We start from the raw sequence: 21,189 nt of genomic DNA, 5'->3' as shown, positions 1-21,189 counted from the left end.
TTAAACTGACATGGCGTGACGACGATATGGCGTGTCAAGCGCTATGCTTAGAACCTCCTAAGTATGGAACGGCACAATAGACTAATTGTGACTACTGAGCATGACACTATGTGACAGAAGGAAACAACGGAGCCGGGCCGTTGGTTGATCTGATCGCATAGCGCACAAGCTCGTAATTTCACACCCTATTATATATGAGAAAGTAATGATTGATCATTCTCACCGGTCAAATCAAAGTTTTTAGGGACAAACCAAACAAAAGCATGCCACCTACTTCTCCAATGGATACGTCATGGATCAGATCGATGCCCAAGTTAGTAAGGGTTGTTGGTAGAACTGTTTTTAATTTAATTTTTTTTTATGAAGAGTAATTTTTTAAGCGATTATGTAATAGAAAGTAGTTCTCTAGCTATTATTTAGAATAAATTATACGGAGGAAGTGGTTCTTTACGAGAAATGAATAGGAGAAAACTACTTTTTTTTTAGCTTCTAGTTTTCACGAATTCCACTCAAAAAACTAAAAGCTAAAATTTACTATTTAATAGAGCTCCTCTAATTCTAACCAGAAAATTACTTTAGCTGCCAAACAGATCCTAAAGCTCCTCAATTAGTCTAAGCAACAAGTTGTTAACATGACAGGAAGCAGAAAAGGCCAAATGTTTGTGCCCACTGGATGCAGATAGCATCGTCTGTGATCACAAACGGAAATGGAGGAGATAAGGCAGAGATAAGCTTGCAGGTCACTTTCGCTGCTGCTCTTCCTCTCTAATCTCTACCACTGCCATGTACTCACTGCCAGAGAGGATAAGGAGGAGAAGACCATCACTTGAGCTGCTTGTGCCCAAACATCTCCTTCCTCCGGATTTCCAGATGAGTGCCTGGAGATCGATCCAACCAAGTGGTTGCCATCGTTAGAAAGTCCTCGTCTGCGTCGCCAATGGATTGGAGCTGGAGACCTATGTGTTTTAGTTGCTGGAGATGAGTGTCAAGTGAACTTACTTGCCAACATAGAAAGTTGGACTGGGCTCCCCATGGAGCACTAAACTTGTCAAACAAAGAACACGGCCATAGATATTATTCCATCCATTCTATGGTTTCGCTGCATATAGACTATGGTTTTTAGTACGACGACCAAAATTTCAAATTAGCAGTCCAGTTTTATTCAAAGAAAGAGTAAGGCAAGCATCACCCAGACGTTTGTCTCGCCGCCATGGTACCTGAATATCAGTCGCGAGGTCAAGACTGAAATAGCTGATGCCTGCTGCGTATACGCTCCCCGCAAACCACCCAATTCTGAATCCTTGCATGTTTCCATCACCTTCTACTCTTACCGAACGACAGATGGCAATGGAGAATGCCCTTGTCTCTTGTGAGCGCTGGACCTTTGCTAGCTCCAACGACAGCTGCATCTATGGTCCATCTGATTTCGTCTGCTATCCATTTCCGAATTGATGGTTACTTCTCTCGCTTTTCTTTTTATGTGATCAAGGTGCCTTTTTTAGTCGCCCTACCACTGTTGCCATCAGCTACTAGCCCATTATCACATTTTCTGATCACAGATTTGTTTGAGTGCAAAATGCAGTTGGGCAGTCCAATCGAACTAATGAATTATGTCAGCTAACTACTTCCTGTTCTACAGTAGTGTCGCATCCCAAAATTTCAATTTTGGAATGCAGACGTTTCCAAATAATATAATATCATTTTATTATTTATTTAAAAGTCTTCTTAATTTTACAATGAGTTTTATTTTCTGTGATAAAATATTTTATTTGTTTTCAAGGCTTTCCAAAATACCTCTCTGAAATTTTCCTAGATTTATTTGAGTGTATTTACTATTTATTTAGATTTTACTTTTACTTTGTTTGTCTGAAAATATTTTGATTCCTAAAACCCTAAAATCCTCTTGAGCCCGAACCCTAATTCTATGCCTAGCCCAAACTCTAAACCCAGCCCACCTAAATCTAACCTAACCCAACACTCACTCCTCACCCCTCTCTCTACTTGGGCTGAAGCCCAACCTCTCTCTAGGCCCGCACTCTCTCCCTCCTCTCTCTGCCATGCCGGGACCACCCGTCATCCCCTCTTCCTGCCTCTCCCCAACTGTCGGAGGATGAACTCGTGTCGCAGGGATCCCGAGAGACCTCTTTTTAAAGATTCGGTCGGGGGGATGATCCTGAACGAGTTCGTCGTAGAAATAAATGGAAGTGAAAATAAATGCAACGACCGGTGGTGGGGGATGATCGACCTAGTGCAAAGAGAAATAAATTGCACCGGAGTTTAGACAGGTTCAGGCCGCACGGGGGCGTAATACCCTACTCCTGTGTGGATGCAATATCCTTCCTTGAAGGGAATTCTTCAAGGATGTATCTGGTTACAAGGGTATATTGTCTAAAAGAGAGCTTGAGACTCCCTTGCTCTAGCTCTACTCGAGCTTGCTTGTGGTGTTCTTCGGATGCTTCAGGGGAGCTTCAGGGGCGATAGCTTCTTTTTTTGGAGAGATAGCTTGATCCCCGTTGATCCAGGTTGATCCCTTCCTTCTATACACTCGCCGACCACGACTTACCCCAAATGGGAAAGAGGGGGCACAAGTTCCAAGACGCCACGGAGAAAGGCGTCATCATTCCCTCTGGGCGAAGCGACAGGGGCGGTGGAAAAACGCAGCGTGCATCCGACCACCCGTCACTGTGGACGTCCTGGCGCCTTTGAGAGGGCCCACCGGGCGGCCACAGAGGCACCCGGCGCGCCCACCCTGTCTTGTTCTTCTACCAGGGCAGGGTGGCAGGCGGAACGCTTTGATCCTAGCAACGTTATCCCGAGATACCCCGAATGATACAGGACGGGACCCGTGCAATTAATGGACCCACGCCCCTCTGCCAAAGCATGGCAGGGACTGACATTGCGGCGTGGGCAGTTGGGAATGTCAGGATGTCAGGATGTCAGGCCGCGCATGCCCATTAAATGCGGCTTCGGACCTTTGACTGGTTGACACCTCGCCGACGGGTCCTTCCGGGTCGTCAGGGCGTCGGGTGATCTTGCGCGAACCTTCGGGGAACCGGGTGCTTCGGGGGCTGCCACGTGCAGCCCCGAGCACTCTCTCCCGAGCACTTCTGCAGAACCTTCGGGGAACCGAGTGCTCGGGGGCTGCCACGTGCAGCCCCGAGCACTCTCTCCCGAGCCCTTCTGTAGAACCTTCGGGGAACCGAGTGCTCGGGGGCTGCCACGTGCAGCCCCGAGCACTCTCTCCCGAGTACTTGGCTGTTCGGCCCATCGGGGGACTATGGTACTCGGGGGCGAGCGGGCACCTCCCCGAGCACTTTCTTCCCGGCACTTGGACTCTGCGGGTCATCGGGGAACTGGGGTGCTCGGGAACCAGAGGCTGTGGCCCCGAGCACCTTCTCCCGGAACTTAGATTTTCCTCATCCTGCAGGGGGGACCTCGCGGGATGGTGACACGTGGCGGCCGGCCGGCCTGTTCTCGGGACTCAGGGACCCCCGGTTCCTGATACACCGACACCAACCGTTGTCGAGAACGATCTCCGCGCGCACGCCTTATGTCGCCCGCTCCCTCTCCCCTCTATTTAGGCGAGCTTCGCTCATAGCCATGCGGTTCCCCACCTCATCCCACCGCTCTCGTCGTCCCTCAAAACCCAAAGCGACTAGTGCCGATCCCCGTCTCGGTCGCGCACGACCGCGCCCGATCCTTGCCTATGGTGAGTCCCGCACCGTACCCTTGCGTCTAGAGCACCGCGTCGATGTCAGGAGCTCGTCCACCTGGTCGCCTACGCCCCTTCTCCAGCAGAACGCCACCGCAACAACCATCTCTATCGACCACCACCGAGCTCTATCACGTCGCCTCTTCGCTACACCTCCGACCAAGCCGAACTCGGCTATGGCTTCCTCGAGGCCGTGCGGTGCTGAGGTGCCTCCTCCCTGACAACCCCGACCACAACAACCCCGTTACCATCGGTCACAATGTGCCACCGCCCACCATCCTCGCCAGCATGGTCATCTGTATGCACCACCGCCAAGGGAGAGCACATCCATGAGTCTACCACGATGCAGGGATCCCTGTTTGTGTCACCACCTCGAACCCCCAAGCCTGAATCGCCGGCGACACCGAGAGCCCACACAGATTTGGAGGCGCTTTGTGAAGGCCTTGTAGTGAGACACCAACTCTATACCCTGGAAATGTGAAGCAACACAGGAATCATGACTCGTTGGTAAATTGTGTGGCCTCTGTAGAGTGTAAAACTAATATATCAGTCGTGCTCATAGTCAAGAGTAGGCTTAGACTTCTTTATGATTAGTGGGGATCTTGGGTGGTTGGTTCTGGTAGTCGGGTGGTGTTAACCCGATGAGTTGATAGCCAAAAATGTAATATCTAGTCGGATAGAATTCGATGAACTATATCTTATAAAGTCTTGGTCACACATAGTAAATAGGACTGCTAAATCTTTTTGATTCTTAGGATATGATGGCATAGATACAGTAAACCTGAGTCAAGCTTTCTTATCTTAAGCCATAATGTTATACTTTTTCATACTTACGGAGTATGATATATACTCATACTTGCTATTTTTAATAATAAATCTTGCTTAGTTGAAGAAGGCTACGTAAAGATCAAAGAAGTTGAAAACTATAAAGAAGATGGAGCGTCCTAAGTTGCGTTGCCCCCCAGTTGATTGCATGTGGTGCGCTTTGAAGCTTTCGTTGACTGTTTAAAACTTTAGTATTTGTTTTAATAAAGTTGTTTTTATACGATATAATATTATTTATTATTAATAATATCACTATATATATGATGAAACTGATCCTAATACACATATAGTTTACATTCGATTTGATCTTGTAAAATCGGGTGAAATAAGTATTATTTCTCAGAATTAGCTGGGAGCTAGTGTCCTTATCTCTATATGTTATCATGAGAAAAACGTGAGCTAATCAATCTGGGTTAAGTTCTTTTGGCTCTATGTATTTATTGGTGCTCGATGTTATATTAGCATACTCTAGATACAGGTTAGGCAGAATTGACCGAATGATAGTGTTGTTTCACCGATGACAAGATACAGAAAACCTTCAATAACCACTCAAATCCAGGAAGAAGAGACGTAGCAAACATGCAACTTAATCAAATGGTAAATAGTCCAGAAATGAAGATCACTATTGAGAGATTTGTTGATACCTACCAAGAATACGTGGGAATCAAGATTCAAGAAGCCTCACTGTCTCCATCGCACTTACCCACCAGCAACACAGGAAACACTGCTATCTCGACCGATTTGCAACTAGAAAAATCAACTGTGAATTATGCTGTCCCGAGATGTAAGTTCTTATTTTGGAAAAAAGAAGAGGAAAAACTGAGCTGCAAGTTTGAAACTGCATGCATTTTGTAAACTGCACGACACCCTTCTGAATAACGCGAGCAACAGGGCAACCGAAAGTAACATGTGAAGAGGAAGAAATCTGAGCGACGAAGCACCGGGGAGGACGTGGAAGCCTCTGCTGCCTACCAAACTAGTCGGAATCATGGCGATTAGACTGATGTGCACAGGTTCCTAGCTAGTCACTGCTCACGAGTTAAGATAAGAGAGAAAGACACGTCCTCTTATACTCCATCCATCTTGGATCATCGCTGATCTCTTGGACACTATCATAGTCTTAGCCTCTAAGGGGTCACTGAATACCTGCACAAATTTCATCCGTGGAATTGAGAACAGTGATGAGCCAGATTAAGCAATGGAGGAAAAAAAAGAGGCAAATAGCCAAGAAATGAAGACCACATGAATCCATGGTTGAACACACTACAGCATTAATCTGGTATCAATATTATATATTAAAGCTCCAAGAATTAGAATGATTCTAGAGACCTATGGTATTGTAGCTACTGTTTATATGGGTCATACATATGTATATATAGATACAGATATATATATGTATATATATATGTACATATACGTGTATATATGTATATATATATATATCCATATATTTACATGTATAATATATATTTTTTGCAAATTCTAGAAAAATAGTGAATGGTATAATAGTTATATTGATAAATCGGTTGAAATAATCTAAAATGTACAGAAAAATATCTAAAACTAAAAAAATATAAAACAAATTTTGTTAGGTTTGTATTACTGTCGTCACATATTAAAATTATGTGCATATATAAAAATAATACTATTTCTCCATAATTAAATAAATATGTTAAATATTAATAAATTTATAAATAAATATTGAGATGCTCAAAATTGGTGAACATAATTTTTTAATTTATTTTATCATGTTATATGAAAAAATGAGAGTGATATAGGCGCGCCAATCCACCTAATTTGATAGGTGGGCTACACGAACAAGATCACTCGCCTACCATTTCTTTTTTAAAGCATGCTGCATCGAAGGGACAAAGGCTTCGCCTTTCCCTTCCATGCACCCCTTCAAGCCATCCATTTACCCGCATCTAAGCTGCTTGTCCTTTGAATATAATTTCCAGTAGCATGTCGTTTCAGTCTTTCAGAGGAATAATTCCAATAGCATACCACACTAGGTATGCCTACAAAAACAAGCACATGTAGGTAGTACTGGTAAATACTGAAGAAACCAGCGGCGGTGATCGTCAGCAGCCGAAATCGGTAACCACTGGTGTATAAACTATGATTAGATCTATCGGTTAGCTAATAATAAAGATGTGAAAGTTGCGCACCAATTCGGCAAGGGACTGTTGAGAATTGGGCAGGTTCAGCGTAGCAGAATCAGGGTGAGCGAACAGAAGTGGAAACCACCGTTGAGAATTCCGGAGCAGCTGGCTTGGCTCGCAGAAAGACAGAATCGTCGTCGAGATGGAACACTGAATCATTGACGTGATGTCGTCTGATTTTTCCTACCTTGTAGCTTCTTTCGACCTAAATTTTTCCGTGAAAAGATCACGATTCAGAATTTCATATTCATTGAAGGGACCACATATTCTTTGCGTCAAATTGTAGATGATAAGGTCATGATATCAGTGTGACTGAATAATGGACTTAGAACCCTTTGCACTTAGTAGGGATTCGCACTGAACAAATAATGTGTTACAACATGTATACGCTGATGCGCTGCTGATGAGTAATTGAGTACTACTACTACTATCATCAGGTTATCATCGACACGTTAGATGGTACAGCTCCAAGAGCCATCGGGATATCAAGAGAACCGATGAGACCATGCCTCCCAAGTCCTCGTGTAGTGCCAAACAGAATGTACTCCAGGGGAAGTTCACATGTCCTACCTAGCCTAGCCTTACAGGTTACAGGACAAAAACATGTCGATCTTCTTAGGAAGGTGCACGTCAGTGCGTCATGTCGGCAACCATCTGAATTCATGACGGGTGTCGATCCATCTAATCCATCGGGTACCTGCCTGCTTGATCGTCATGGTCCGGCCGCCACGAGATCCCTGTGCATTCCCATGCATCACCCGCATTGCATCGATCTCATCCTCGAACACACCTGCTTAGACAGTTGCATGGGATCTCTGATATCATATTAAGTTGTACTATGAACCAGGTGACCTTAAAAGCTTAAGTTACGAGAGAGGCTCTGATGATTAGCACTGTCGTTAGTGCCATTTTGTTTGCAAGGATTACGTCGTCGGTGAGACGGAGTTCTCGGCTTTCCTCCCGAAATTCTTCGGACGTCTTCACTGCTCGAGCTTTAGCTAAAAAGCAGCAACAGATTCTATAAATGCAGTCCTATCTGTGCATTCATGGCAGGGACTGCGACGCAAAGCGGTGGCGGCTGCCTGCCTCCAGCAACTTGAGCCCGTTTGGCCGTCCAAGGCCGCTGCTTTTAGCGGCAGCATCTCACCTGCAACTTGCCACCGCCCTCCCCGGCTGGCTGGCTGGCCGGCCAAGACAGAGAACGACTCGTCGTCTGCAGCTGGGCTGCCGAAACGATGGCGACGTCAGAAAGAGGTGAGCTTTACCGAACTAGCCGGAGATGTTCTGTTCTGTTCTGTTCTGTTGTTCTCTCTCTCTCTCATGACCAATAGCAACAGCTCAGTTTAGCAATAGAAAACGCGGGCGAGTTCCCTACGATTAACGGCTCAACCAATCTGGAGAGATCGACAAGCACATGACGCAAACGTACACGCTCTGGATCTTGGTCTTCAGAGAACAGAGTTCAGGAGAACGTTGAGACTGAAAATTTGCAAGGACCTAGCTAGCATCAGAGATTGAGAGTATTATTCCTGGCCATCATCAGTCAAACAGTAATTTACACAAAATGGAAGACAAGGGAGCAGAGAGGATTATCTGCTAACACGAGTTACAAATCCTCACCGTTTTCGCTCTCCTTCTCATCCTCTACTGTATTAACCTCCTAAAAACTAGTAACCAACTATCCAAGAGCCCAAGCAACAATGGCGAAGAACACAAGAAAACAAAAGGCTGCTCATTTCATTTGGTTTCACTTCATCTCGAGGCTTCTGCTGAAATCAAGCATGCCGGCCCTGAGCCCCAAGAAGTGGTTGTTGCTGCAGCTGCACCCTGCCGCTCCTTTCTGGAGGCCCAGGCTGCAGCCGAAGCAGAGGCCGCGGTCGTGGCCATAGCCGCCCTGTATCAGCTCCCGCTTGACGGGCTTGAGCTCCTGCTCTTCTTGGCACGGCGACGGCGGGCTGATGCAGAGGTCCAGGTTGAGATCGGGGCACCTGGGCGGCTTGATCGTCGGCGCCTGGGTAGGCTGGAAGGAGATGGTGGCGTTGCCGGCGGGCGCGTGGCCGGGGTCGCCGATGGGGCGGTGCGTGACGGGGTCGATGCCCCGGCCCAGCAGCTTCCGCCGGATGTGCGTGTTCCAGTAGTTCTTGATCTCGTTGTCCGTCCGGCCCGGCAGCCTCGCGGCGATCAGCGACCACCTGCAAGTTGTATCGGTTGTTAGCTTGGAGCTCATCGAATCGATGAAACGTATCGATGAGAGCAGGGCGGCATGGATGGGCACGCACTTGTTCCCGAGGTGGCTGTGGAGCTTGATGATGAGGTCGTCCTCGTCGCGGGTGAAGTTGCCGCGCTTGAGGTCTGGGCGGAGGTAGTTGATCCACCGCAGGCGGCAGCTCTTGCCGCAGCGCAGCAGTCCGGCCGCCTTGGGCAGCGAGCGCCAGCACCCCTCCCCGTGCGCGCGGATGTAGGCGACCAGGCGGTCGTCCTCCTCCTTGGTCCACGCGCCCTTGTTCGTGTGCGCCTTCTCGCAGCACGGCGACCTCCCCATCGTCGATCTCCTCCTCCCCTCGGTTGCCACCGTTCGTTCTTGCGTTGCAGAGAGCCGAGAGAGAGCCGATCTCCTCCCCTCCCCTGTCTCGCGTGTGGTGTGGTTGGATTGGAGGCGGAGGAACTGAATGTAAGGGGGCGGGGTTTTATAGGCGGTTGGTTGGGGGCGCGAGGAGATGCTGAGTTTGGTGGGTGGGAGAGAGGTGGTTAGCCGGAGCCGGAGCCGGAGCCGGAGGCGGCCTGGTTTGGGTTGCTGGTGGTGCAGGGAGCTGGGCATGAGGTCAGTTCCAAGCGCGCGCGTTTCCCGTGGGGTTTCACCGTGCACGCCCGGCCCACGTCCGTCCGCATCGGCGACATCGCGATGGTTGCTGCCACGCGCCAAGCTATGTTTGGGTGGTGCACTTGATAGCAGAGTAAAAAAAAATAGTAACATGTTCATATCGATTATATAAATGTTTATATATTACTAGATATACTCTGAAGTTGTATCAGAGTTATTTCTACTCAGAGTCTGATTACTAGTGTTTGTGTTACGATTCAATAGAGTGGTGTTCGATGGGGAAAAATGCCGTGATCAAAACCAGTGCACTGTTCCTCCCTTTGACAAGGTATCCTAGGTATGTGCTAGAGTCTTGTGACGTCCGTTTTCAGTCCGCTCGGGCTCTAGGTCTAGCCCATTTCTTCAGTTTAGCTCGACTCATCTCCCCCCTCTCTCTATGATAATTGGGTCCCGCTGATCAGCATCGTCATCGCGCTCACGCCTGTGCCCGTGCCCGCAACCACCGAACCATGTCGCCCGAATTCGCGGGCGCACGTCCAGCCCCTGCACCCATGTTCCCCACAACGGCACGCACACCTCTACGCTTTAAGTTGCGCCCGTAGCCCCACGCTTCCCCCCACCTTACACTCCCTCTCTGGTGCACCTGAAACCGTCATCAGCTTCGTCGAAGCACGGGGATCCCTTTTGACCACTTATCGTTGCCGTTTTGCCGCCGCACACGTCTTCCCACCGAGCGCCGGTAAGTCCCGCCGCCACCTCGCCGTCGACGGCCCTAACCAATGCATCCCGCGGGCAATTGAACATCTCTCTGGCACTACAGAACCTTGTGGAAGCTTCCTCGCCAGCCAACCCCTTTGTTGCCGTACCCGAGATCCCTTCGAGCTCCGACCTCCGCTGCCGCTCTTCTCCGTCGCCGACCACCGCAGAGACCTCTCTGGCCGTCGGAAGACCCTCAGTGAGACTCCTTGCCTGCATCTCGTTCGATTGAGCCTTTTTCCGTCTCATTTGGTAGACTGTAGCTCGGTATTGCGCTTCTCCGGTGATGCTCCGGCTAGACCCGAGGAGGCGCCGTCGTCCTTCTGTCGCTGCCGGCCGTTAAACCTCCCCAACCGCCGAGAGCCTTAGATCATCTACTGACAGCCCAGATTAGATCGGCCAAACCCCGTACCCTTTCAGTCTACCATGGACCAATGGACTCATCCCATGCCACCGGTCCACCGTCCCAGTCAGCAGCCCTGTAGGCACCACGTCAGCTACTGGGCCGAGTCAGCAGCCGCGTAAGCTGCCACGTCAGCCCACCCGAGCCCAGTTAGTCTGTTGACGCAATAAATAGGTTTTTCGGTAAAAAATAATTCCCTTATTCCCTGAAATTAGGTAATTTTACATTTAAGCCCCTAAACTTTTCTATTTTCACAAATATGCCCCTGGTTATTACTGTATTTTACCTTTAGCCCCTGAACTTTTGTATAATTACAAATAGGTCTCTAAATTTTACATATAGGTCCATGGAACTTTCTATTTTTAAATTTAGCCCCTGTAGATTAAAATCATCACAACTTTTTCATACGAGCTCCGATTTGGACGATTCTTACGCTCCCGCGATCGTAACAGCGTGTACTAACCATTAGTGACCTTTTTATAGTTCTTTGCTGTTATTTTGTGTACTATTCTTAGATGTTTTGTTTATTTATTTAGGAGACGAGCGATGTGTGAGCTTGCAGGACCAGACGTTCGAGGAATTTGATCAACCCGCATTCGAAGGCAAGTGTCTTTGATCACTTTGACACCATTGTAGGATAATGTAGCTTTTATTTTTTTAGATGCATGCTTGTTTAATATGGAATCCTATGATTAGGGTTTTACTAAATTTTGTGTGACATTCTTTGTAGCCATTGATGAGTCATGGGAAATAGAAGGTAGATTTGTTAGTGTTGTTACAGTAGAGGTAAAGATTAATCTGCACTAATGTTTATACAACAAAAATTTGAGTATGGTAATCTTGTAGTAACATGGTATAGGGATCTCAATTGGATGGTTAGTTTGAGATGGTGCTGCACAGCAGGTTTGTGGTTGTTCCTTTGAGGGATCCTAAGGACCAGTTTGTGAAGCCTATTACTTGGCATAACAGCACAACCACGAGGTTTATATGAGTATGATCTGACCAAATAATTAGTTGTCATTCATATTCTGCACGCACCAGTGGACAGTTAAGTGGCACAAGAGAGTGCCTTTGCAGTAGATGGAATCCCTGTTAGCGGTGAAATCTTAGTGGATGCATATAGATTTGGAGGCGCTTTGTAAAGATCTTGTAGTGAGACTCCGGCTCTACACCCCGGAAGTGTATAGCAAAACGGGAATCACGACTCGTGGGTAAAGTGTGTAAACTCTGCAGAGTGTAAAACTGATCGATCAGTCGTGCTTATAGTTAAGAGCGGACTTGGGCTTCTTTATAATTAGTAGGGATCTTGAATGGTTGGTTTTGAGTAGTCGGGTGGTGGGACCCCGATGAGTCGGTAGCCGGATAGCCGGATATGTGATATCTGGTGAGTCTAATAGTCAGATGGAATCCGATAAGTTGTCTCCTTTAATATTGGAGTCATAACCTAATAAATAGGTTGCTATGTTATTTGAGTTCTAGATTAGTTTAGCATAGTTGTAGTCAACCCGAGTTAAGTTTTTCCTTGTCTTAAAGTTTACATGTCATATTTTTCTATACTTACTGAGTACTCTATGTACGAATGCTTGCCTTCTCCCAACTTCTGGATGCTACTCAGAAGGCGAAGTTTTCAAAGACCTTCTGGATGATGGAGCCGAGTTCTAGGCGAAGGAAGATATCGAGCTGAAGACCATGTCATAGGTTGGCGCTCTCCTGGACAACACCTGTAGATGGATGAAAGTCCTATTGCCGCTAGAAGCTATCTTAATGTTTTCTTTTAATATGCGGGTCCTTTTGTAATAAATATTATCGTTATTTAATGACATAATTATGTTATCACTGATGATATCACTATATGTATGAAAACTTGATGTTAACATACATGTAGAATACATCTAATTTGTTCTGTTGAAAATCGAGTGCGACATCTTTCAATGTGCCAATGCAAATCCATGTGCCCCTGACGTGGAGAACAGCAGGAATACCACACCCCAAGCTACAATCCTGGACTTCCTGCTTTGTTTATTTCATACAAAATGACTGGTGTAAAATAATCAGGAACAACGACATACTAGTAAACAAAATAGCATTTGGAATTGGAACTAGATTTATAATCGGACATAGATTCTAGCTAGGTTTCATATCTATTTGGTCAATACTAGATTAAAAGGCCCACCAAATCCCTTCTCATCAAGGGATTTCACCAAACCCAGCACTCAATTCCACACGTTTAGTTTCCTAGTCTTTCAAGCTTTGCCTTGCAACGTGCCAGTACAAAGTTAATCTCTTCTGGACGATGGGTAGACCAGCAGCTGATTCTTTTCCACTTGCCCATATGACACATGTCTTATCAACGCCGTTCATTTACAATCGAGTTCTCTATTACTTGATAAGAGCACTCACCAACTATTGCTAGGAATATACTTGACAGTGTGAAAAAAAAAGCTTAGTTAGCATTTAATTTGGACATACCATGCGTTGCTAGGGACTCACCATAGGCATGATCAGACACTGTTAGTGAATGAACAGACAAGACTCCACTTCTCTTGACATGGATAGGGTGTACCACGTCTAGCTCGTTAGATTATCTCCAAGGGATTTCTGTCAGAGATTAAAATCTCTTTATGAAAGAATTTTCGTTTTCTTTAGTGTTCTAACGATTTTCTTTCACGATTTCTATCATAAAGTGATTCTCTTTACAATGAGATTCTTTCTCATTTTACTTCACAAATCTTTCGAAGAGAAGCTGTTGGAGATGAGAGAAAATAAAAAAAATAAAAATAGAGAAGAGAATTGGAAAGAGAAGAGAAGAGAATGGGATTCTTTCTTATTTTACTTTACGAATCTTTCGAATGGAAGTTGTTGGAGATGAGAGAAAATAAAAATAGAGAAGAGAATTGAAAAGAGAACGAAATTAAGAAAATATAGTTAGATACGGTCTTAGGAGGAATTAACTGCCAAATCCAACGTGCAATCCTCCATCCGGTACCAAACAACGGACCTGATCCTACCAAACAGCGGTCCATTTCGATCGCTACACGTCGTCAGGGACGGCGACAAGGCCGACCAGGTCGCCGCTCCACCGCCTCGAACGGCAGACGCAGTGCACCGGTGTGGCTCCACCCGGCGATCACATCCCTGCACCGGCAGAACGCTCCACCAAAGCTTCACTTGCTGTGCCGGCAACGGAGGATCCGGTGTCACACGGTGTTTGACTACCAGACACATTAATTCTCCCCAGGCAGCAATAGTCTTTGGACCATCGATCGATCAAGATCATGTGCTAGTTTCGTGGAAAGAAATTTTATGAGATGTTTATTGAAAGATTTCTATAAGATACTGATATATACTGTTTTTTTCTGATTTAATATCTGATATGTACAATTGAGAGAAATAAAATAACACATAGCATACACAAGATAAATCTTTACGTGAGACTAACCTCATATAATTTTCTCCCAGGTTCGATACGGTCCTCGCCTCCAGGACTTGAAAACCCCAACCGTTTTATGATATCGTCCACGCATTCCAATTCATGACCTTGAATTCAGCCTCACATCGTTGGTAAACTGGTGTCCGTGTCCTCACCATGAACGACGTGCACTTGCAGTGGGCGATTGCTGGTGGTGGCCAGCCTCCTGCTTGACTTCCAGAAACCAGAGACTTCGACAGTCTCTGAAACGAACGTTTTGGGTGGTTCCAAAACAGAGGTTAATTCCAAAATCAACGTAAACATACTTGCTGTTTATCGCATGTTCTTGACTCGGTACTCAAACAGCGAGAGAGAACCTAGCCGCCAGTTTAAGTTCATCCACGCACGGCCAGATTTTTGGACAGGGACTCAGGTTAGTCCATCTGCAACCGCAAGCTCATGTGTTTCTGATGGGAAAATGCATGCGACGAACTAGAATATTATCTGTCGGCTGTCGTTGGTGTAACTCCCCCAGACCAACTCCTCATCAGTTGCTTACAGACATGAAACATCCTTCAAGAATAGAGGACATTATCAGACCTGTATTCCCTTTCAGTTGCATCATACGACCGGCGCTCGAAATATAAAAAAGGGAAACCTCTGGACATAGTATGGCATGATGTAACCTCTTGGATTGTTCACCCTGAAAATAGTTTCAGACATGTTAATCCAACTTGGTTTCTCTATCGGCTATTATTGTATCCATAAGATTTGACCATTATAGCAGATACGACACCCCTTTAGTTCAGCCCCAGATAAAACCAGCTGCAGCCGCAGTGTGCATCGCTGTCAGCGTAACATTTCAGATTTTTTTGTCTTCCGTAAGATCCATTCATTGCATATTCTTGCTACCATTCCATTCTGAATTAGGCTTTTGTACAGAAACAAACTACATCTGATTCCTTCAGAGCTGCAAAAATGGAGCAGTCAAGGTTTGGTTCCAACAACTTACGCTTTGAATGCACAAGATATGTGCAACTTCTGTTGCAAAGATAGAGCATGGAAGTAGAACTCAACAAACAATCCTAAGGCAAGTCATTTTTACTTCAGAATCGATTGCATACCTTCATTTCTCTACAAATAAATCCAAACATGCTGCGCCACCTACATCACCACTATCCGCTAGTATATAAAGCACCTTGCTGGTACGCTCCCTCTACATGATATTGTAAACGTTGTCTTCACGAAAACAGATTATGCCCATACCACGAAAACAGACAGCAGCAAAATGCAGATTTTGTGAAGGCGCAACAGTAAACAGAGCTGTTCGAAATCAATCGAAGTACAGATTACGCATAGACTGCAAGTGGTTTCAACAATAGGCTATCCATCTCCATATAGTTGTCATTGAAATATTCATGACTCATGAGTACGGTGTAAACATGAAGGGAATGTCCGTAAGAATTTTCAAGTATTTTGAGATAACGCTGCTGGACCTCATTACTAGGATTCTGTTATTTCACTTGATACTAAGTGAAGCCATGCGATCAAGAACTTAGCAATTTACTTGCTCTTCTTGGAAGCCTCGTACAAGTAGCCCACAATGACTACGGCTGCAGCAACGGCTACCCCAAAAGCACTCTGTGCAAGTACAGCAGCAGTTGGAAGATCTGATTTAGTGGATGCTGCACCACTGCTACGGGGAGTGAAGCCAAGCTCAGAGAGTTTCTTGTGTGATTCAGCATAGTCTTTGAAGAAGACATCTTCATCCTGTGGTTTGAATGAAGAAATGTTTCTGAATCAGGGGGTCTGAAGCTTGTATTATGAAACAAAAGCACTAATATACAAAGGATCAAGTGCACTGTAATCAAGAATATCACAAGTCCGAGTACCTTTGCATAAAGCTCCACATAGTACCTAAATTCAGGATCTGACAATAGTGCCTTGTCAGTAGGGAGCTGTAAAAGCCCCTCAGATTCCCCCTTCAACAGCTCACTGCAGAGATATAAATAATTAATCTACACTGGCACAAGGTTACTGTATCAAATCTAGCCTCCAGAACAAGTAGAAATTTTGCCTTTAGGATCCACTTACAGAAAGTAGGAGTTATCAAACTTAAGAGGCTCCTTTGTCCAGGCACCTTCGAATCCAGACCTCTCAGGATGAGCCCTTCCCTAAAGGAACAAAAAAAGGGATTAAATAATGTGCCAACAAATGAGTACTTCTTCAGTGAATGACTGAATGTAATAATTACCAGAGTGTGGCCCCCAGATAGAGCTATAATATCTTTGTCTGTTAGGCCCATCCGGTAGAAGATGTCCCTTAGATGTGGTGCACCTATTCATGAAAAGTAGAAAAACCAAGAGATGAACATCAGCAACAGATATGATTAGATAACAACCATAAACTACCAGAATAATAATATCAAAGCGAGATCCTTATGGCTCACGCCTGTTAATCTGTTATATGGAGAAAGAAAAAAACAGCAAAACAGCTCCTGAATAGAAAATGTTGTTCATGTTGCTAAATAAAACAGCTCCTGAATAGATAATATGGTGCCCAGATACACGTAATAGTTCGATGCTGAGAAGCAGGAAGAAGGTTTTACACACGAAAATAGTCTCCATGACAAAATTGCGCAACATGTGAAAGAAGGAAAAGTAGGGCCATACAACTGTGTCGCGTCAAAGGGGCTTTCTGAGACAAAAACCAAATGCACAGGCCAGACCATGAACATGAGCAGTGCAGTAAAAACTCAAAATTCCACGTGACAGAAACTTGCCTGTAGCTTCCAAACCAAATGATGGAAAAACATTGACCAACATGAGAAACAATGTTTAGTAACTACCTTTCTTAGCATCCGGTAGACGCCCTTCGCGGGGGCACACTGACGAATCCTGATTCATGTCAAGCAGTTAAACAGTGAGCGTCAGGAAGGTGCATCCATTTATATAGAAATGTTATTTCACATACACGTCTGCCAGGAACAAACTCAACGGTTGGGCCCCCGGTCACTTCAACTGCAACCACTCCAGCAAGCTGTGAGTAACTTCTAGCACGTTAGTATCTATATCAAATTCACAGTTTCACACTTCTCGACAGGATAAAAAAGCTCAAATGCAACACGAAAAAAAAAACAAGACAGATATCTTAACCTATACAACAGTGAATTCAAGCAATCCCAAATTACCTGATAAAGGTCTGCGTATGTTATCCTTGGATTCTTAGCTTTGATAGGCTCTAGTGGAATACAAAACACAGTTGGATAAGCAATAGTAACGATATAATTTATTTCAGCAGTAAATAAAGAAAGAAAATAACAATAAACAGGCAAATTGAAACAGGTAAATCACCATCATTCATGAAGTACAATTTACACACAAAGTAGCAATATCATAAGGTGTAGTTACTCTAAGACTCACGATTTTACATGTGATGATGTGAACAAATCAGCACATTTAAGGATTTATGGTGTACAAGTAACCATTGTCATGAATACATCATGTAACCGCATGACAGGGCATAGAACTACAAATTATTAATTCTGATCAAGCAGGTATTTTATAGGGAGGATCTCTTCCATGTGTAGCTAATAGGGAACTATGTAATTTTCCCCAACAAATAATCCCAAATTATTGGGATGAGAAATCCAATATTTTGTAGTCAGATCTTGAAGATATATCAGAAATCCACAATCACAGAAAAGTAGTTTCAATTTATGATAAATAAAGTAGAAATAGTGCAAATTGATATTTTTCAAATTTATGAGTTATCTAACTCATACTTGGTTTAAAGGATGCTGTTGAGACATTTTCATGAGGGAAAAATAGTCTTGCATAGAAAACCACTATCATATTGAGTATAAAGGATATACATACCGAGGAGATCGATAGCAATTTTTAAACCAGCATTTGAACCATGGGTGTACTCTTCCTCGTATCTAATCGAACCATTTGCGCCACCAGTTTTTGTGTTCACATCATAAGTTCCAGCATCATGCCATCTGCAGGGGAGAGCAAAGGAGCTAAGTCTTTGATATCAAAAACAGGGTACAATAGTCTAAGGCTAATCCATAATAAGCAGAACACATCCCTAGATCATGCAGAAAATGGAGGTCAAAATGCAGAATTTAACTAGTTATCAGATCTAAACCGTACAGAGGAACCTCATGTATCCAAAAAACATAAATGGGAACTCCAATGTATAAAGTAGTCACCGTATCTGTCGAAATGGTCATTAACAAAAGAGTGCTTTACTGAAGTTCCTCAAGAGTCGTTCACAAGTATGCAACACTTACTATATTCTATTAGAGGATCAAATATTCTGTGCTACCTCCTAAGAGTATGTAGAAGTACCCTACCCGTCTCTCAGCAGCTCCACACAAGCAAAACAAGGCTCAAGTAGTGGATCAAATACATTTGTCCTGACTCCTAAGAGTATACAGAACTATAGAAGCACCCTATCCATCTCTTAGCAACTCTAAAGGGGCGAAGGGGGGTCCCTGTAGAGCTACAACAGGAAATTAGTGGGCTTTATTCAAACTTTTCTAATGCACATGGGACTGAAAAACAACGGTTGCGGCTTTGCACACTGCCACTGTATATCACGCAGGGTTGGGTTATGTTTTTATTTTAATGAGCACTCTATGTTCACGATCCTAACAAGACCAATCAGCCGAACAAGATGTGAATCAAACACAATCCCTTCCTGGTCAATTCGACACCGCACAACTGAAATTAGGAGCCGTTTAAGCACTAGGGCACGCACGCACGCAAGGTGTTCGACAAATTGTGTCTCTCCCAAAAGCGAAACCAAGCATGATACCGGAAGCACAAAACCAGACGCGCAAATCTCACACGCGATTAGGCCCCGTGGTCAATCAAGCACCAGACCAGCAAGTTGAAATTGCAAGCACGCCACAGCACCAAAGCACCCGGAGTCCAACCAAGCACGGAACCCCTTGTCGGTTAGAGCTCAGAGGCAACGGAGCAAACGAAAGCAGTAGTAGACGGGAGAGCCAGGAAGCGTGAGGAGAGGAGGTGGGCGAACGTACGCGAGGCGGAGCATGATGGGGGCGCATCCTTTGGAGGAGATGAGGGCGCGGAGGGCGCGGCGCGCCTTGTCGACCTGGCGCAGGTACTCCGCGTCCACCACAGGAGCCGCCATCGCCGAGGAAGCCGCGAGATCGGGGGCCGGAGAGGAGGACTCAGGCGTGTGGGTGGGGGATGGGCGGAGGCGACAAGGAAGATAATGCGAGCGAGGGAGCGATTGGCCTTGGATCGCCGGCGCCAACGGACCACTGGTGTCCTCGCCTCTGGGTTGTTACGGCTGGCTTTTTTATGTGTATATATATATATATATTTAATATTTGCCAAATTATACGGTCACTTTAAAAATTACAATAATATGCTACCATCACATGTTTATCGGACGAGACTTTATAGGTCATAACGATTAGATAATATTAAATACGGTGATATGAGATCTCATCTGTTCAGCGGACAAGACGATCTTCCTCGCTACGACGCCGAGTGAACCCAACTAAAAGGTGTTGCTCGAATAGTAGGTGAGACCTTTTGGGTATTTAAATCGATAGCGTTGGCCCTTCCGACATCAGCCGATCATTTGCTTCCAACCTAGCTGAGAGGGGAGGAGAGGAGGAGGGATGGAGGAGAAATTGGAGACGAAGCTCTGTCAGGGGAAAATATATGTTTTCATTATATGTTTTTTTTTTACAAATTCGGTAGAATAATCAGTAGTGCTAGATTTTAATATAGATTAAATATTAGATATAGGATATTTTTACAAACCTGATAGGATACTCACTATATTTAGGTTCGAATACAGATTTAGATTTAGAATTAGGGTTAGACATAATTTAGGAACTTAATCATGTGTGTAGTCATATTTTAGTAATTAGATGTAGTATTTAGATATATGCTAGGTATTAGAGGTAAGAGTTAGACGTAGTATAGGCATAATAGAGGTAGTAGATGTAGGATTTAGATGTGTTTGATGTAGCGACCTGAGGATATTTTGTTGCAGTATATATTACTTGTTGGCCCATATTTAAATGACTTTTGCATTACGGTAGATGTAGTTTTATGTAATTTTGTATGTTCAGTCACAATAATGTTAGGGTTTTTTTCATGATTACCAAGTATGCCATATTAGTGGTGGTTTAGGATTTTTTTTATGGGGATAATGAAATATTATATGATTCGGAAGGTGTAGTTCTGTCCATATTTTAGTTAATAGATAAGAGTATCTCTAAACCTATGGACAAAAGTGTTAGACACTTATACGCCTGGTTGATATAGGGTTTTAAAATAGACTCCGAGGTTCAAGAGATGGCCATCAGCATTTTGAGCAACCGTTTGAGAGATAGTGTGTATTGAAAAGTGTACTTGCTTAGGAAATATTAAGTCTAGAGGAGGTACTACAGGATATTGTGCACAGAGGTTGGTCTCCTATATTGCTTGTGCAATAGAAAAATAAGGAGGTAGTTGGGAGATGCAGGGTGGTGATACGTGGATGAGGAAGAGTATGATGAGGATGTTGATTTGGATGGTGCATATTCATCGTGTAATACCTGAGTTTTGGGCAATGTAACGAGAAAAGTGTAATGCGAAAGTTATGATTTTTTTTATAATAATAGGATGTTTATCGTGTGAAATTCTAAATGGGCGAAAAGTGGGTTTTTGATCCGCAGCTTGGATAAACGATCAGAGACCGTGGATGTATATCTTGTTGAAATGAATTAGTTTGACTATTGAAACGCCCCGTTTGGACACCCCGTGATCCGTAGCGAGCCTAATATATTTAGACTGTTGGATAAAAGAAAAACTATATAATATCTCAACCGACTGACTTGGTCAGTCAGTCGGTCGCCGCATAAAAAGGGGCCACGTGCCGACCCGTCCAATGCCTGAGCCTAGACTACTCAAATCCTAACCTTAGCATGTCCGCCACCGCTTCGCCAGTTGTCGACCGCCGCAGTCACCGTCATCCGAGTCGGTAGCCACCGACCCCAGTCCTTGGTCTTGTGCCAGCCATCACCCCACTGTGATGTTGGCCAGTCGTGTTGCCTTCCACGTCGCG

General features: G+C 44.8%; 2 protein-coding genes across 2 annotated transcripts; both read right to left on the bottom strand.

Annotated features, from left to right (window-relative positions):
* Positions 1-8,201: 8,201 nt before the first annotated feature.
* On the bottom strand, positions 8,202-9,371 carry LOC133899468 (myb-related protein Zm38-like). Its single transcript, XM_062340452.1, has 2 exons — positions 8,979-9,371; positions 8,202-8,891 (listed from the first exon to the last, which is right to left on the bottom strand). Exons 1-2 carry the CDS (start codon positions 9,239-9,241, stop codon positions 8,447-8,449), a joined length of 708 nt encoding a protein of 235 aa, XP_062196436.1. The 5' UTR covers positions 9,242-9,371; the 3' UTR covers positions 8,202-8,446.
* Positions 9,372-15,455: 6,084 nt separating this feature from the next.
* On the bottom strand, positions 15,456-19,415 carry LOC133898787 (probable L-ascorbate peroxidase 4, peroxisomal). The gene is made up of 9 exons (XM_062339522.1): positions 19,142-19,415; positions 17,967-18,091; positions 17,279-17,328; positions 17,062-17,127; positions 16,937-16,985; positions 16,343-16,425; positions 16,183-16,262; positions 15,981-16,083; positions 15,456-15,858 (listed from the first exon to the last, which is right to left on the bottom strand). Exons 1-9 carry the CDS (start codon positions 19,252-19,254, stop codon positions 15,652-15,654), a joined length of 876 nt encoding a protein of 291 aa, XP_062195506.1. The 5' UTR covers positions 19,255-19,415; the 3' UTR covers positions 15,456-15,651.
* Between the last annotated feature and the right edge of the window lie 1,774 nt (positions 19,416-21,189).

This window comes from Phragmites australis, chromosome 18 (assembly GCF_958298935.1).
Source record: "Phragmites australis chromosome 18, lpPhrAust1.1, whole genome shotgun sequence".
Classification (NCBI taxonomy): domain Eukaryota; kingdom Viridiplantae; phylum Streptophyta; class Magnoliopsida; order Poales; family Poaceae; genus Phragmites; species Phragmites australis.
The sequence above is the reverse complement of the archived record's forward strand: the minus strand, read 5'-3'. Positions and strand labels throughout refer to the sequence as shown.